Source organism: Lagopus muta, chromosome 10 (assembly GCF_023343835.1).
Source record: "Lagopus muta isolate bLagMut1 chromosome 10, bLagMut1 primary, whole genome shotgun sequence".
NCBI lineage: Eukaryota > Metazoa > Chordata > Aves > Galliformes > Phasianidae > Lagopus > Lagopus muta.
In genome coordinates, this window is record NC_064442.1 from 7,794,594 (window position 1) to 7,812,322 (window position 17,729).

Consider the following 17,729-nt stretch of genomic DNA (forward strand, 5'->3'; position numbering starts at 1 on the left):
TGGAGAAGCATTTCCAAAGTTGGCATCACTGTGGTCCAAACTGCATTTTGGTTGGCTATGCACCTGCTAAAAGATGTCTCAGTACTGACAGCTTTGAGTAAGATGATGTAAACTGCAGTAGGAGAAACTTTAGGATGAGGTGTGAGTAAATGCTGTTGAAATGGACGTGTCAGAATGGGAAGGAGGTGTGAGGACAACTTGAATTCAGGAGATCTTTTCCTGAAGGGGAATGGATGAAAGGAAGGCTGACTGCAGGCTGGCATTTTGGGGTTCCTAAACCTTGTGTGTTTAATCCTACTAAATGCTGCTCTCTGATCTTACTGATTAACATTTCAAGCCTATAAAGCTAGAGTATCAGCTCTTTGAAATGAGTGACACAGAAACATTTTAATTAAAAAAAAAAACAAAAAACAAAAAACCACAACAAACCCAACAGCACAGTATTGTGGTGCATAGTCTGGGGGGGAAAGGAGGTTCATAAATATTTTGTTATTTTCTTTGAATTACTGGGAGAGCTCTCTCTTCTCCCAGAAAACCCAATGTCCTGGGGAGCGTAACCAGCTTTCGCAGTTCAGTTCTGAATGTGTTATGATCACTGGTGCTGTTTATGTGGTTCTGTGTTGCTTGTTGTGGAAAATAATTTCCCCTCTGAGGATGTGCAGTAGTGAGAGAGGAGCAGTTGGACCTGTGTTAGTGGTTGAGATGGTCTGAAAGGGTAGGAAGGAGAGGACTTAGCGTGGTGACACACTGCAGGCTTCTTATGACAAGAAGCATTTCTGAATTGAGCAGTAATATGAAGTCAATCTTAAGTTCAGCGATGTTTAGCCAATACAAAAAGAGGCCGTTTCTTCTGTAATCTTCATCAAAGGGTGTGTTGGGGCTGTGCTGGTTTAAGGCTCTTGCCCTTCCTACAGTGCTCTTCCCTCATGTTGGTGCTCGTGCAGCTGGCTGTGCAGCTATGCTACAGAGCACTGCAGGGAACGTCCCTGAAATATTGTGAAGAGTTCAGATGTTTTGTTGGTTGTGTTTTTTCTTTTTTTTTCTTCCAAAGATGGATCAATTCCTGTTCAAAGTAACAGGGTGACCCTATGAGCATTGTGGTAGCACAGCTTGGGGGGATAACAGGCAGAGCCTAGAAACATTTCCAGCAGTGTTCCAGGCTCTGTACTTGCTCTGTGGCACCTCATTGGGACATGCATATATCCACACTGCTCCAAGACCTTGTTGTCATTCCAACTGTGAAGTTGATTCAAGTTTTGTGTCCAAGCCAAGCTTGTAGACAGTTGTGAAGCTGCTGATAGGATATATCGTTCAGTAGGCTTACTTCCTGGAAACAACTAGCTTCCACTGCAAATGGCCAGTCCCATTTGTAGTCTTTTTTCTTGCACCGTGTGCCGGATCTCAGCTGTCTGTCAGACCAGTGAGCTTCCCAGTTCACCTGCACAAATCTTGCTGGTTTTCCATCACACAAGCAAGCTGCTCTGACTCACCATGGGGTTGCCAACAAAGGAAGGGGTGGGAGCACAATAAGGGGCTGTGGGAGCAGGCATACTCCTCCTGCAGCACTTCTCAGGGTGCAGTTTCCATGACAGCCCACCGTTATGTGTGATGGTTGGACTCGGTGATCCTGTGAATCTTCCTGTTTGAGGAATTATGGACTGTTCTGAAAAGATCTTCTGAGGCTGAACCAGAACAGCTGTTCCACCACTTCTTGCTATTAGTGCCTGCTAAGATGGGAGCAGCCCTGATTGCTGTGCTTGCTGCTGTTCGGCTCCAGTGGTGTGAGGGAGGTGAGGGAGAAGTGCCAATGAAGCATATGCTGGGCTTCTGGTCCCTTGTGTTCTCAGTGTCTGCCTTTTGGTCAGTGGTTCTCCTAATGCTTGAAGCCAGCTCCTCTGCTGAAATGAGTTGTTCCACGAATCTTCAGCTCCTGCGTCTCCCACTCTCATCCCTCTCTCTTGCCCAAGAACACATAACAGAATTACAGAACAGCCAGTGTTTGAAGGGACCTCAAGGATCATGCATCTCCAACCCCCTTGCCACATGCAGGGCCACCAACCTCCGCTTTTAATACTAGACCAGGCTGCCCAGGGCCCCATCCAATCTGGCCTTGAGCACTTCCAGGGGACGTGACAAACATGTGACAAACAGCTTGGCTGATGCAGTTGGATTTCTAGAGCTGATCACTTCTTTGATCCCTTTTAGTGCCTATGAGCGCTGCAAGGGTGGGAACAGCATGGGAGAGGGAGTGAGAAGCTTGGCAGCAAAAGCTCATTATGCTGATTTGGCATTGTGTGGCTTTAGGGTTCAGATGGTTCAGGTCAGCCATCTCATCCTGGAGCTTGCAGGCTGCTAATGAAGTGAGGCTGTGGATGCATTGCCCCTTTGGAATGCAACAAGCTGTTGTGCTGTTTCAGCTCCTTTCTCATTGAGTTTTGTACTGTTGCATCAGTTCAATACTATCTCTTCTTCATTTTATTCCCAAAATATTAGCAACCAATATAGGAACTTCCACTTCCTGTGGCTTTTATTGAAACTCCAGAGGCATCTGTGGCACTTCCCTTGTTGATCAGCACATTCTGGAGCCTCATGCCATTGGCTCGTGTGCACTTGGTGGCTGGATCCGCTGGTTAAGGAACTCAGGAGCTGGCTTTTCTAGTTTTTCTTCTGGTCATCCTTGTGCACCTTTCACAATTTGCTTATTGAAATGGAGCAGACTTGAAGTCCATTATCCAGAGATTGTTACTGTGTGACTGCTTTAGCACCTGCTCTGTTCAGCAGCTGTTGTTTGGGCAGGAGGAAAAAACCCAGTAATGTGCTGTTATTGAATTCCTATGCACTGCTTGAAGCTGGCTGGGGAATGGAAAGACAATCATAGTAAATCTTGAAGTTTAGTCTGGTAGGGATTTTAAATCTAAAATTAAAAGCTTTGTTTTTGCCCAGTGACTGAGTCTTTATTAGCTGTTGAAATACTCTGTCCAAAGTGGCTCTTAATTAGATTTTCAATCTTAAATACTGTATGCCAGCAGTGACTTGTATAAGGTTTCATCTTTAAAGTGGTTTGAGTTACCACAGTGCAGGCAACTCGTGTTAATTTACACTTTAGTCTTCAGCTGCACTGCGTGAGTGGGCCCAGCATAAGAACTGAATTCCTGCATAGGTTACTTGCAGCTCCTTCAGTGGGGTTATCTGGAGGAAAGGCAGGCAGGAAGGTGCTTCTCCACTTACAAGTACAGTACTTCAGCAAAATCAAATCTAGCTGCCATTTGAGGTCAGTGGGGGCTTTGTGTGTTAAAAGCAAAACACTTCTGTATAGCGGTGGGTCAGACAGCTGAAAGAAGCTTAATTGCAGGTTGAAGCTTAATATGATACTGAAGTTTTGTTTTTTTTGTCTTCCATGTCTTACATTTTGAGTTCTCAAAGTAGAGCACTTTGCTGCTGTGAACAGGGGACTTGGCTGGTGTTGGTGTTGCTCCGAGCCTTGCAACCCAGAGATTTGCTTTTGAGTATCAGTTCCACGTGCTTTTGGAAAATGAACACAAAATGCAATTGTTGTGTGCTTCAAATACATCTTGTGTAAAAGGAAGCCTTTTTACCCAGGCGTATTTCTGACCATAGGTTCATCTAGTTTTATAGCTAGACAATTGGTGAAATAATCAAGTATCTTAGATCCTCTTCCCTTCTGAGTTTTCTTTTTCTATGCTTTTGATATGTATGCTGACATTACTTGTAGCATTGATTTTCAGTGATGCTGCTAATCTGTCTTCATTTTGTCTTAGAAGAATTGTCTGTGCTTCATCCTAATTTCTGGTGAGGAAATATAAAATGGTAGACCTAAGCTGATCTTGAATAAAATAGGTGATACCTTGAGATACTTAGTTTGTTAACAAGAAACATCTATTTTGCAACTGGTGCAAAATTGGGCAGATATGTCTGTGTATACGAGGAGGAAAAAAAATGAAAATTGATTTTGCCTCAGTAAGTAACAGATGTCAGAAACTCATCTACAAGTTAGGCCTTTTGAGAATAGTCACGAAGTTAAGAATACCATTGAGGAGGATCACTTGTGGGAGTTCTGCTGGTAAGGTTTAAGGTGATCCTTAAGCACCTTGATGGAGCGTAGAGAAATGTAGGTTTCCAAATATTAAGTGTAAAAGAGTTTTTCTGAGGCGTCTGAATAATGGGAAATATATCAATTTCAGGTGTGTAGAAGAAGAGAAAATGGCTCAAGAAACCAACCGTAGCCAAGTGCCTATGCTTTGTTCCACTGGTTGCGGATTTTATGGGAACCCTCGGACAAATGGCATGTGTTCAGTATGCTACAAAGAACATCTTCAAAGGCAGAACAGTAATGGTAGAATTAGCCCTCCTGGTAAGTTATGCTGTTGTGCTGCTGTTTGGAAACTTGAAATGATAAGCTAGACTGCACCTTGACCATGGCACAGTGCTAAACACGCAGGAGCATTAGTGCAAACCAATAGATTGTATTCATCGTATTTTAACTGATGGATTGAACTTGGATGAAATGCTCACAGTGTTATTGTGCTGTAATTAATCTCCTTAAAGTTGCTAATATATATTATATTCATATGGTGGTTTACAATTCCAAGATGAAAGTGCAGAGATATGTTAACACATTTTTCCCAAAACTACTGATAGTGGAGGAAACGTCTGTCCTAGGAGATGTTTGTGAAAAGCGTTTAAAGTGTAAGTTTGCAGCCTGATGCTGAAGGATTAGCTCTCAGATGCTTTTTTCTATTTTAAGAAAGGCTTCTCCTCCTTTTTAATTTTTATTTTTTTTTTTGGTGCAGTGCCCAAAGTATTTGTTCTGTTCTACATAACTGATTTCCCCAACCCACTGCTATAAGTGCAGTAGAAATTCCCTCTCTAGGAGAAAGCTGGGAGGGCTCTTCACCCTCAAAGTTAATGGTGATTCCCTCGGGAGAAGGAACCCTTTCTCTGTTCTATTTCACTCTTTCAGACTTCAGCATGTCCTGCTGTGGGAAGGAGTGTGACAAGTGCATTCCTCTAGAATCTGAAATGCCTATTCTGGCTTGGCTGGATATCGACACCAAGTTTCTCACATTGGGCTCTATTGTGAACTTTTTTTTTTATTATTATAAATATAATTTTTACTTGGAAGCTTCAGCTTTCATCACTGGAAACCTAGAGATCCAGGTTCTACAACTTCCTAGTGTATCCTAAGGAGATGTTGAGATGCTGCAGTGCTGTATCTCGTAGATCCACTCTGGTTCGTTTAAGAAAATCAAACCTATCATGTTAAGAGAACTTGGAGTTTATACTGAGAAGGCTGTTTGTAGACACTCTAAGTAACAGAAAATAGTAAGTATTTTAAAGCTCTAGTTTTGCAGTTTTGTGCTGTGAAGCTTGTGGTAGCCTGGGGCTGAAACATGTTTGAAATATGACCAGACATAATTACTTTTTTGTAAAACTATTTTTCATTATGATGTAGACTGAGATTCAGTTACTTTCCTGGCTGGTGTCAGGGGGGTCAAAGAATAGTTGTGCAGTTTATGTAACCCTCGGAAGTAGTGTAACACATTTTACATTAGTGTCTTCTTTCCAGCAACTTCTGTCAGTAGTATAACCGAGTCCTTACCGGTTCAGTGCACAGAAGGCAGTGCCCAGGAAACTCAGTCAACTTTAGATTCTTCATCGACTCAATCTATGCAGCCAAGGTAAGCTGGTCCTGTCATTCTGTCTTTTTTTGCATGGAAGTGTTTTAGTCTGTGTGATGAAATTAAGTGTGCTTTGATACTCCGTAATTAAGTGCAGGGATCTAGCTTAGGAAAGCATCTAAAATTTAACCGAAACATTTAAAGCACGGGATCTCACAATAAATAGTAGAGGATCTGTTAGCTACATCTTGCATTCAAATGCAAATTTCTCTTCAGAATTTAGCCTCAAATAGGAGCGTTGCCAGCTTCATGCTGTTCCATAGAGATTTATCTGGCTAGTCTTCCAGCTCCACAATTTGCAGTTAGTTGTATACTTACCAAGGCAGTGTTTTTTCCATTCCATACACTTGAGAATTTTGTAAAAATGGCAGAAAGCTGTTGATGGGTACTCTCATAAGTGTATGATAATGTGTTAACAAACTGGTTGCTTTGCAAAATGTGGAGCATGCAGGGGAAGGATGTCTAAATCCTAGTACAAGTTGTACTGCTGAATTGATGTCTTATTAAACAAGTCATTTCCAACTGGATTATTCAGAGAGACGTAATGTCCTCTTGTAAATCACTCAGACTTACTAAGTGCTCTCCATTTGTGAAAGCTAAATATTTATTTGCTTGGCTGTATTTCAGTTATGGATTGGTATAACCAACAGCAACTTTAGAAGTGCTTTGGAATTTTTTTGGAGTGAGGAATGTTAGCTGCATGGTGGAAGCGAAATGAAAATCTGAGTAAATACTGCTGGTTAAAAAATGAAATGTAGTAAAGTGCAGACCAAGGGTAAGCAGGATTTGGTTTCATTAGTTATCGCTGACTGATTCTGCTCAGGCTGTTTTCTGCCCTATAGCTTTTTATAGGAGGTTTTATCTCTTGCTTGCCTCCTGCTCTGAACTGAGTTCTGGGTGCTGTGCTCGATGTCGTATTTGATTTTTCTATTCTGGGATTTCTAACTGAGGTAGAATGTAAATATCTTGCCCTCATACAACAGTTACACTAGGTATGCTTAAAATAAATTAATGAAAGAAGAATCATCCAGGTCGGTGCGCAGAGGTGAACCAGCTGAAGTGCCTTGGGTTTGTTTTCCCACCCAACCTGTATTTAAAAGAACTGTATTTGATCACTAGCTTGCTTGTTGGTTGCAGGAGAAAGGAATGGCTGTTTGCCTTGAGCCTCGCATGTCAGAAAATCAACATCTTTTTCTTTTTTCCAAAATAAAAGTGGGGGCTCAACTTCAGTCTTTGGCAGTACCTCACTGAGCCTTTCCATGCACTGAGGAAACAGCTGCAGAACAAAACATGCCTTTCTGTAGGTGTTCAGACCTTCAGGTCAAGAGCTGCGTGCAACTCTTGGCAATTAAAGTGACCACCCAAATGTCCTGGTTGTGTCATGGCTCTGTTAAAGTGTGGGCTGCTGGGTAACCCAATTTCTCTTATTCAGAGCAAATCCCTGAGAACAGAGGGAGAAAGAAGTTGGGCAAGTGGGTGGTGTTACCCCTCACCTGAGCGTTGTCCGCAGAAGAGCTGCCACTGTCTCTCCCATAACTATCCTGGGTATTTCACTGTGGCTCTTCAGCTGCCCTCTGGTTTTAGCAGTATGGCTGACAGAGTGGAGACAGTTGGCCATTGGTGTTTTATACTGCACGGATATAAGTTCTGTGTAGAGCTGAGGATGCTTTACTGCTGGAAACATTGACATGCTGCAATTTTCTTGTTCGTATCACTGGAACACCAGAGGTAGCTCCCCTACAATTATCTTGCTGGCTAAGGTTTCAGAAATTCTTGTGTTGAATGTTGCATTGTTGCTTCTTCTGTATGGAGGAATAACATACTGAACCACAGTAAATGGTTGGGGGGCTTGAGATAACACATTTTTTGTTAGTTGAACTGGTTTATTGCTCTCGCTATGAATGCAAAGATGTTTAATTTTTCATCAGTTCAGATTGCCTAGTAATCTTAATTGAACTTTGGTTACAGAAACAACACTGAAGTAGAAAGTATTGGCATGCTTGTCATGACTTACTCTAATGTATTTCTTTCAGGAATGCTCTGTAGGACATAGACAAGCTTCATGTTAAAAAACAAAGTGTAACTTTTTTTCTTTGCCTTTCAGCCCTGTATCAAGTCAGTCACTTTTAACAGAATCTGTAGCATCATCCCAACCCGATAGTACAGCTGTGGACAAAACAGTACCTGAGACAGAAGAGTTGCAAGGTTGGTACCTGGCTTTTGGAGACGGATCTTGTAAATATCTTTAAAACCTTGACTGTTCATTCTACACTCCTGTTCAAGAGATGGCCCATTCTCAGAACTAAATGTTCTGTGAAATCAGATGTGAAAAAATAATGATAAACTTAATGTAAGAGTCTTGAACTGTAGATTTGACTTTAATTGCAAGTTTCAGTAACAAGTGTGTTAATTGAGATTGGAAATACGCGTCATAAGTGAATGTATTGTGAAGTCTCTATGCCACAGCTACTACATGAGGATAGACTTGGGAGAATTCATTATTTCTCAGGTTGGTAACTTGCTGGTTAGGCAAGCACCATGGAAGTTTGAGTGTATTTGTTACAAAGGGTGTTATGACATAGCTGAAAACTGTCAGTGTAAGCATGAAACATCTACTGAAGAGCCTTTTGCCTAGGGACTTGATTGATTTTTAGTGTATTACTTGATCAAAGATAAAATTATTATTAGGTTATGCACTCCAGTTGCTTGGAAAAAAAAAAAACAAACACCTGAAAGGATCATTTCAAGTCCGGCCTATAATTCTTACTGTTATTACAATGTAAAGAGATTTTGTTGTTATCTTGTTTTTTTTTTTCTTGGTTGATTCTTCTGCTTATGTAGAGGCTTGCAGAACTTAAATGCCATTAAACGCTTTAGTTTTCTTAGGAAAGTGCAAAAATCAGATAGTATACCAAATTTGTTCAGGCCTGCAATCCACAGACTTTATAGAAGGTACTTAAAGGTAAGTCAGTAAGTATTCTGTGTTTTCTCTTGCTGACACAGCTAAGGCTTCAGTGTACAGAGCTCTGCTTCTGCAGGCTTAAAATAGCAGTTCAGGTTTTCCCACAGATACAATGTGCCATTTCGCTCAGTTGCTAAATACAGGTTCTTATGGAACTTCTGTTACTGAAGTTCAGTGTTTCAGGTATTTTACCATATCAGAGTTGTCCCTTTTTGTAGGGTAGAATAAGAGTCACCCTCTGTGACTGTTACCTGCACTCAGCAAAGTCTTCTGAGTTTCATAACTACAATTTGTGTGACCAAGGAGGTGGAAAGACTTTAATGCTTAGGCTGTTTTGTACTGCTGTTTGCAAAGTTAATTACTGGAAACATATTTACATCCAGAATGCATCTTTAAGAGTATGTACTAGTATCCATTACTTCATTTTCTGGAACAGAATACCTCAACTTTGACAGTGGGCACAAGGCATGCTCTTAATATACAGATCAGTGACATCTGACCTTACCTAGTCTGAGAGAAAGCAGGGGCTGCAAGGGCTTATAGGTCTCAAGTTGTGGGTACTTGCACAGTGGAAGTGGCTTTTCAAGGCATATCTGGAGCTGTTGTACCTCTGAGTAAAAATACACACATGGCTTTACTTTCATCTCAGTTCTACAGTATGGAGAAACTGGGAAGCATTGCTGTAACCCAGCTCCTGTACAGGTATGTGCCTTGCAGGGGACCTCATGGTTAGATCAGTCAGACACAGAAATCTTTGTACTGCATGTCACATCTCTATCAGAATAAGCCTGTATCAGGCAATATGATGTCAGTTCTTCAGGCTCATCACTCCCAAAAGCTTCCAAAACCTGCTAGTCTCATGATTCTTCTTCCACCCAGAGCCTGGGTTAGTGTCTCTGTCTACATATACATCTTGCTTGGCTTAACTGCAAGTTGAAACTTTGGGCTTACAGCATAAAATGCTTTTTCACTTGGAGGTAGGGTAATAGTATTGTAACTTAAAATCATCTTTGCTTTTTCTGTGATTGGGCCTCTGGAAAGGCTTTACCCTGCAAGCTTTCAGAAGAATGTCTCAAATCACATTCAGAGAATTAGAGGGAACATATATTTATCCGTCTCTGAAACTAATTCTCCCTATGAGAAGATAGGAACTAGAAACTCTGATTTCAAGGGTATGTTCCTGTATTCCCATTCTGCAGAATGCATTTCAAGGGTCAACCTACGTCAGGTGTTTAGAGTGTTTCAGCTGTGTCCTTTTCTTTGTACCTTATTAGTTTCTAAACTAAGAACATCAGCACGTAATTGCAGTTCTAAATTACAGTCCCTATTTATAACTGGCTGTGGCAGGGTCAGCCCCATTTTTCTGAAGATTACTTCTGTGCTATCCCTTAACTGAAAACCGTATGAAATGTAGCCTTTCCAGTTTTAGCCTTCTGCTTTGAAAAGTGCAAGTTTGAAAAGAAAGCAACTTACATTAAGTGCTAAGTGGGCTTTATTGCCTTGTTAAGGTTTTGCATCCTAAAGTTTGTTTTTTCACATCATTCAGAATTTGAATTTTAGGCTTCTGACAAGAATGTAATAGGGCTGTGTGAGGCAGTTAGCATGACTAGCTGTGTAGCATTAAAAAGTCTCAGTATGGTAGGAGTCCCAAATTAAGAGCTTATAATTCTTGTGCTGTCTGTGCATGGGGTGTGTGGGGGGGATTCTCCTGTTTGTTCACTTGCTCAGCATTAGCTGGGAAAAAAACCTGCTTTTAGGTACTGAGTAGAGCAGAAAGCCCAGACACTGGATAGTGGCTAATGGGTACATATCTTTAATTTACTGTTGTTATGAACGTATCATTGAAGGTGACCTAAAATGAAATGCACTAAGTAGGTACAATCCAGCTCTTCTAGCAGCTTTCTTCTATTTTGAGCATCTCTGCAACTCGTTTTAGGTTACCTTGTGGACTGCTGTACCTTTCACTCAATGTTACAGCCGTGTTACAATTAGCCAGTCAGGATTCCTTGTTTGTTGGGCACTGGGTTAATTGGGCTGCCTCCTGGCAAGCCTGCAAGCAATTGAAAAAGGTGTTCCACTGCTCTAGGCTTAATGAGTTTAAAATCGGTCAGGTTAGGATTCACGTATTTCAGAAAGACTTTTTAAAAGGAAATCAGACTTAAGCAACTTGAGTAACCAGCTGAAAAGTGCAGGGATGTTTGTTCTCAGTTAAGCCAGCTGGTTTTGCACTTGCTTGGCTTTGGTTGTGGGGCTGTTGTTTTCATTGTGAGGTATCACTGACTGAATAAAAAGCTTTCTTAAGAGTAGTTGCTGTGGAATTTTACAGGGAGGTAACCTGGACCTAATGGGAATGCTGTTGAGCCAAAAGTTCATCAGCTTCAGTGGGCCTTATCAGGGCTGTCTCAGTAAGCAGTACTGGAGTGGCACTGATGGCTACTTCATGTTTTTGTGGTGGTACCAGGGACTTGGGTGTGGAGAATGTTTATGATAGGAGTGCAGAAATAACGTAGGATATTTTGATTTACTAGAGGAGTTCTCCAGGCAGAGAGGGAAGGATGATAAAGATTTAAACTTCAATTCTGTAGGTAAGTGTGCTTTTACATAAGATAGCATTAAAATAAGCGTAGTGCCTCCATATTTTAACACTGTGTACAAGGTCTCTCAGTAGTATACTGGATTAGTTTTTTTTAGAACTTCTGCTTTACTCCTAAGGTTGTTCAAGTAGCACAGTGATTGTTTTATTATGATCTTTACTTTCTAGTTCATATCCATAAGGATTAGCTTATGTTTGTCATCAGCCAACATCTAAGACTCCTTCTGCCTGTGGTGGGGGAAGGCTAGCCTGACCCAAGTGAGAAGAGAACCCTTTTTAAATTGTATGGGAACCTAGCAAGGAGTGCAAATGATAAGGTTGCTTTTTGTTTTTTTGTTGCATCTTTAATTTGAGGCTGAAACAATCCCTCTCATTTGAGGAAAAAATGCAAACAGGACTGGAATGCAGCAGTATCCTGCTGTTGTCTTTCTGTAGGTGCAGTGTGTGTTAGGCTGATCACTTTGGCTTGTTGTTGAAAATTAGTAGTGACCTTCTAGTTTAACCTTATATTTCATTTCTTTTGGGGAGTGAGTGTTGTTCTTCCTAGGTTTGGTCAGATGTGCTTAAAAGGTAAATGTAGCTGTTAGTCTTCTCTTGGGAATGACCTTTTTCTTTCAGAAGCTCTGCCTGGTAGCAGAGGTGACAAACAAAACATCCAGAGCAGGCGGAGAGGAGAGAACAGATGAGGTGTCAGCAGCTTTGCAACAAATGTACGCAGTTCTGTGTTGAGCCTGCAGGGATACAAGAACTAAGTGTGCTTTATCTCCAAGGTGTTGTTTTCATGGTCAGAGTACGCTGAAGTTCAAGCAGACTTGGCACGAGCAAAGCACTAGCAAAAGCTGCTGCCTCTAGAAGGAAATCCAGGCTCTGGTTGTTTTGATCAGCTAGGAGCATGCTCTGTAAAGCAAGGGATTTCTAGTGGGCAGGACAGCTTGTCGCCTCCCGAGAGGTGAATGTTTCTTCTTGCTCTGTTCCTTGTTGGTTAGTTGGCAGCTTGTCCTGGTACTGCTGGTGCTTCTGTTCCCCAGCAAAAGGCAGGGCTGGGGCTGGAGGAAGGGAGGGAACCAGTTCCAGCAGCACAGGCAGCAGCATCCTGGAATCCAGACAAAATACAGCAGCTGGGAGTGGTTGCAGCATATTTCCTGTGAGCTCCAAGCTGGGTGGCATTGCATTTTACCTGGCTTTTTTCTGTTGTGTGTCATGCCTAGTTTACAGACAGAGCACTGACACCCTGTTATCTAAAGGTGACTTATTAGTTGGGGCATTCATGATTATCAGAGAGGATCTGCAGTCAAATCTGTCTTCTGTGCAAAAGCAAACTGAGAGGTAGAACGTATGGTTATTACTGTAGATAGAAAATGACTTGTGGCAGCAGTAGAATCTTCCCACTCAGTTCAGCAGTAAGCAGCATCCCTTAAATATTATTAAACCTTTTTTTCTTGTGTGAGAGTCTTATGTAGAAAGTAAATAAGTGTATGTGTAGATTAGAGAGCCTTGCTGTGCAGGGAACTGTGCCAGCTTTCCTTAAATTTGCCTTACAGTTACAGAGGCTTTCTGTAAAAACTTATATTGAAGTAACTGGATTTTGCTGCAAGAGGACATGCAAGCCTGAGTTGTTAGCTCTGAAATGCCAATTTATGGCATAAAGGCTTCCTAATGAATTAATAAATGCAGGAAGGTCTGCTCTGTGTAACACTGCTAGAATTCACTTTGGTAACTCTTCCCACTTCTGATGCTTCTTGTGCGTCTTTCAGTCCTTACTGCTTTCATACTTACCTTGCAAACCTCTTCAGCCCTTCTTGAAATCAAGTTTGCTCTGGTATCTATTTTTGTTTTGAAAAGTGAGGAATGTGCAAATATTGAGGAAAACCAACCAGTTTCTGTTTTGACCCGAGTAAGGCAAATATTGCCAGTACTTTTTGTTCTTCCACACAATCTGTAAGCTGTCTTCTGTATGTGAGAGAACACTGAACTAGTCTGAACAGATAGTAGTCTTAACAAATCTCTTCAAACTGAGAGAGGTATTTCCCTCCCTCGTGGGTTTCAGAGCAGTGGACGTCCTGTAGTTCTGAGATTCATGGGCAAAGGAGTGACTTCCTTGCTGTAGATGTAGGTGAGCAGCAGCATCACAGTAGAAGAGATTGTTCTGAAGCACTGCACTTTGTATGGCCTCAGTATTGCAGCCTTCAGTGAAAATAAGTGTTCCAACATTTTGGAAAGGAGGATTTTTCATAGCACGTACTCATAATATACAGTGCTGCTAATGCTGCTAAAAGCTTCTTTCTGTATTTCCTGTGTTAGGAAACAGACCAGTAACACTGATGGGAAACACTTGGTGCTGGATGTTCATTCTCTCCTCAAATCTGGCAGCTCTGACTCTTAATTTTTAAACCTATTTTTACTTACTTTGATGTATAAAGGGATGGATAGCAAACCTTTTAATGTGTGGTAACTTAATACTGTCAGTTCTATAAGGGCATTCAGTGAGTTCTCTCCTTGAGTTGGATTGAAGGTTTAAAGGGAGGGAGTGCTTTGAGTACATGACTCTTCACATACCGGAGGTGCTGCAAAATTGCTAACCCCACAGCCTGAGTTGAACAAGATGGGCTTTAGTTTATCGTATCATTTAGAGGAAGAAGAGAGAAATGTTTATCCAGTGTTCTCATCAACTTTTTAATATTAGCTTCCGTGTCAGAGAATGCAGAGCCTACACCTGAAGAGCAAGACAAGTCACTTGACAAACCAAAACAGAAAAAGAATCGCTGTTTCATGTGCAGGAAGAAGGTTGGACTTACTGGTAAGAAATTCTCATTTTGCTTCTTCTTAAAAAGAAACTTAGGCTTTGGAGCTTTGAAAGCATCTTATGGCATAAATGGGGTGCGGTCACTTCTTCATGCTGTTGATTGAAAGAGCCTTTGCCCAAGTTTTGTTTCTAGCTGGCTTGTACTAGATCTAGTCTTCCATGCATTTGTTTTGTTTTTCAGCTTCTTTTCTTGAAGTGAAATTTATAACTCCAAGTAGTGCTCTTTTGAAGTCTGCTTAGCTGGGGGTTGGCTGATAGCTGGCTGCCATCTGCTAACCATCATTGCAGTGGGTCAGTGGAAGGGCCAGAGAAGCTTGGGTTGTGTGGGATAATGGTTCAGAAACAAAGAAAGTGATCCAGAAGTCTTCAGGAATGCGTTTTGCACTGATACATAATGCAATAGGAAGGATTGGTCAAGTCTTGATTTAAATACTTAAATGTATTATTTGTGATTCTTATGCTTTCTGCAGCAGAGCTTCTCTTTGGCTGATTGACACTGGTGACAGATTTATTGATAGTGAGTGAACACGTTCAGGATTTAGAACAGGTGGGTGTGCTCAGAACACTGAACTGCCTAAACTGATGTTTCTGTCCGCAGGGTTTGAGTGTCGGTGTGGGAACGTTTACTGCGGAATGCACCGCTACTCAGATGTACACAGTTGCTCTTACAATTACAAAGCTGATGCTGCTGAGAAAATCAGAAAAGAGAATCCTGTAGTTGTGGGGGAGAAAATCCAGAAGATCTGAACTGCTGCTCCTGCTGGAATACAAAATCCTTTGACCATCTGCAAATTAAATTGACTTGAGCTTTTTTTCCTTAGTCATCAGGAATGTAGAGCAGTGTACCTTGCCTAGACCTTTTAATCATGCATGTCATCAGATGAATAGATTTTGTTCTTTGTTTTTGTTTTGAAAATGACCGAACATTTATTTTCATTGCAGTTTTCTGTGGCTGAAGACTTAAGTAAAACTTTACAAGTATTATCCTTTAAGATCATTTTAATTTTAGTTGAGTGCAGAGGGCTTTTATAACAAACGTGGAGAAAATATTGGAGGGCTGTGCTTTTCCAGGATAAAACATGCATGCGTTAACTTTGCAGTTTATTTTCTTGTTGTATATAGCATTTCTCTGCAGCACAATTTCCTTTTTTTGATAATGCCTTGTATGGCACAACTAGTTATCAGTAACTGAATGTATTTTAATCATTATGGCTGCTTCTGTTTTTTTCCCATTAACGAGAGGTTATACATGTTCGCATATTAGCTTGTTTGCACCCTCTACCTATTTATGTATGAATCATTTGTAATGAGAGTGTGTGCTGAGATTGTCTGTGTGGTTTGTTTTTTTTTTTTTTAATTGGTTTGTGTGTATGGGGGAAGGCTGTATGCACTTCACTGACTGCAGGTTCCATTGGTATTACATCCATCAGTCTGTCTGTACACAATATGAAGAATGATCTGAAGTACCTGTGCTGTATTTATGTTTATTCATGTCTTAACTTTGATTAAATAAAATTAAAAAAAAAAAAAAATTGGAGCCCCTGTGGCTGTCACTGGCATCAATAACCTGGATCTCTCCTGCTTTGTTTTCACGGATCCTTCCATTGATGGTTCCTTTACTTACAGTGCATTTGTCCACAGGCTGTACGTATCCCAGTGCCAGCTATCGTCTGATTTTATGTTTTGTGCAGCATCCCTGACATGTGCAGGAGTGGGGTTATCTGTGATGATATGCTTAAGTTGGGAACATGCCTACAGATAGGTGAAAGCAGTGTCTCCAGCTTTATTGGCGATTAGGCCAAGCATGTGTGACTCTGGACCTAGAAAATACTGCTCTGGGGTTTGTGATTCACTGTGACAGAGCACTGCACAAGCCTCCTTGAAGTTAGATGACAGAATGCATCCTGAGACAGCTCCTCCAGTGGCATTGTGTTCTCAGGTTTGAAATCCACAGGCTCCAACATGGAAAGCTGCCACAGCCACTCTTCCTCCATATGCATCAGCAGATCTGCAGGTTTGTAAGTAATCCTCCTGTGGGGGGTAGGGAGAACCTTTCTTACCATTTTGTAACTGTTCAGTAATTGTCTTTAAGACCGTATGTTTGATCAGACCCAGAGTGTTTCACCATTCTACCACCCAGGTCATCCACATAAAGTCTGAGTAGTTTGTGTAGTATGGTAAATTCAGGCAGTGCTGCTTATCACAGGACTTAGCAGAGCGCTGAGGTGGGACTAATTCCTCTCCAGGTGGTTCTGATCCCTGGCTGAAATCTCACGTGGTGGCTTGTGGCTGCCTTTGAGCATTTGTGAAATAAATGGAACTGCGTGGCTTTAAGATGTTAAATTTTTAATCAAAGCTGGCTGCATCCTTTAAAATTCTGAATGCTCTTTAAAAGCTATGGTTGGCAATTAGTAGATGAAGCATTTAGCACAAACACTACACAGCAGAAGGAGCTTTCTCTATCAGATTGCTATGGAGAGTAATTCGCAAGACCAGTCATAAATGAAGTATCTTGTTCTTGCTGAAGTGGCTTACTCACAATTGATGTAGCAAAGTGTTGTTGTAGTAAAGGAGGGGAGAAGTAACTCCATGTTCCAGTAGCAGTCTACACCTATGGGTCAAAGATCTTACATTTCCTCAGAGCATTTGCTAAACTTCCTCTTATGCAGCATAGAGAACACAAGAGCAGCAGCTTCTTTTTTCGCGGCTGTTTGCTTTTCACTTAGCCACCGCTTTACTCTTCTCTAAAGCTTTCCTTCTGAGTTTAACAACTTCCTCTTTAGTATTTTTGGTCTCTCCTCCTTTATCTGGAAGTACCCTTTTCTATTTCCTCTGGCAGTGATGTTTCTGGGCTAAGCAGAGAGGAGATGCCATCGATTTTGCAATGGGGGAAAAACAATTGTTTTGTAAGTTCTGGTATCTGAGAGACTGGAAGAAGAAAGGGCAGAGAAGCAGCTGCCTTTGGAATTCATGTAATCCTTACTGCTGCCTGTTATGAAGCAATAATTCTGCTGGCCCTTGATTATAAGGTAGGAAATGCAACTGTGCCAAGAGGAAACTGGACTTGCAGTGTGATGGCAGTGCTGACTGGCAGGGTCAGTCTTGGGTAATTCTGTTTCTACACGTAACATTCTCAAAATAACCTAATAAATCTGTTTGTGGCCTGGCTTGTGCAGATTGCTCCGAGTAAAGAATATTGAAAGATGTAATATTGAAACTTAGACTGGAAATCAACCTTTCCCTGATAGTAAGTTGGTGTTTGCTTTGGCCTTGGCTTCATGTTATCATGGTGGTTGATCTGCTTCTCAGCCTGGATAACCAGCGATGCTTTTCATATTCTGTCATCAGCATTAGGTTAGCAGATGAACACTTTAATTAATACCAGTACATTCACAACACTACAGCACCCTTGCATAAATCTTGTTTTTCCAGACGTGTGCTGCGTATTTGATGCACGCTTTCAAGATGTTTTCTTCTTGGAGTATGTGCACACAATTCCCGTAACCTGGCATGAAACCACTTTGCAGTGTTAAACATTCTCAGTGGTCACTGGAACAGTTGTATCTGAGATGCACTGAATTTGCTTACGGGGAATTTTGCAGGAGTTGGTGTGAGGCATTGTATTGTTTGAAATAAGAACCCATTCCAGATGGCACCACGTGAGCTGTCTTT

At 41.4% G+C, this 17,729-nt stretch overlaps 1 protein-coding gene across 3 annotated transcripts in view; it reads left to right on the forward strand.

Moving 5' to 3' along the window:
- The window catches only part of ZFAND6 (zinc finger AN1-type containing 6), a 33,792-nt gene extending 18,221 nt beyond the window's left edge, over positions 1-15,571 (forward strand). For 2 of the 3 annotated variants that reach the window (XM_048956045.1, XM_048956046.1), the window contains exons 3-7: positions 4,203-4,372; positions 5,588-5,699; positions 7,804-7,904; positions 13,938-14,051; positions 14,656-15,570. In XM_048956045.1, coding sequence (XP_048812002.1) covers positions 4,222-4,372; positions 5,588-5,699; positions 7,804-7,904; positions 13,938-14,051; positions 14,656-14,804 — 627 coding nt within the window. In that variant the 5' untranslated portion in view covers positions 4,203-4,221 and the 3' untranslated portion in view covers positions 14,805-15,570. Of the gene's footprint in view, positions 1-4,202; positions 4,373-5,587; positions 5,700-7,803; positions 7,905-13,937; positions 14,052-14,655 lie in introns of all 3 variants that reach the window. The other variant, XM_048956047.1, reaches the window with a different exon arrangement.
- The last annotated feature ends 2,158 nt before the right edge of the window (positions 15,572-17,729 follow it).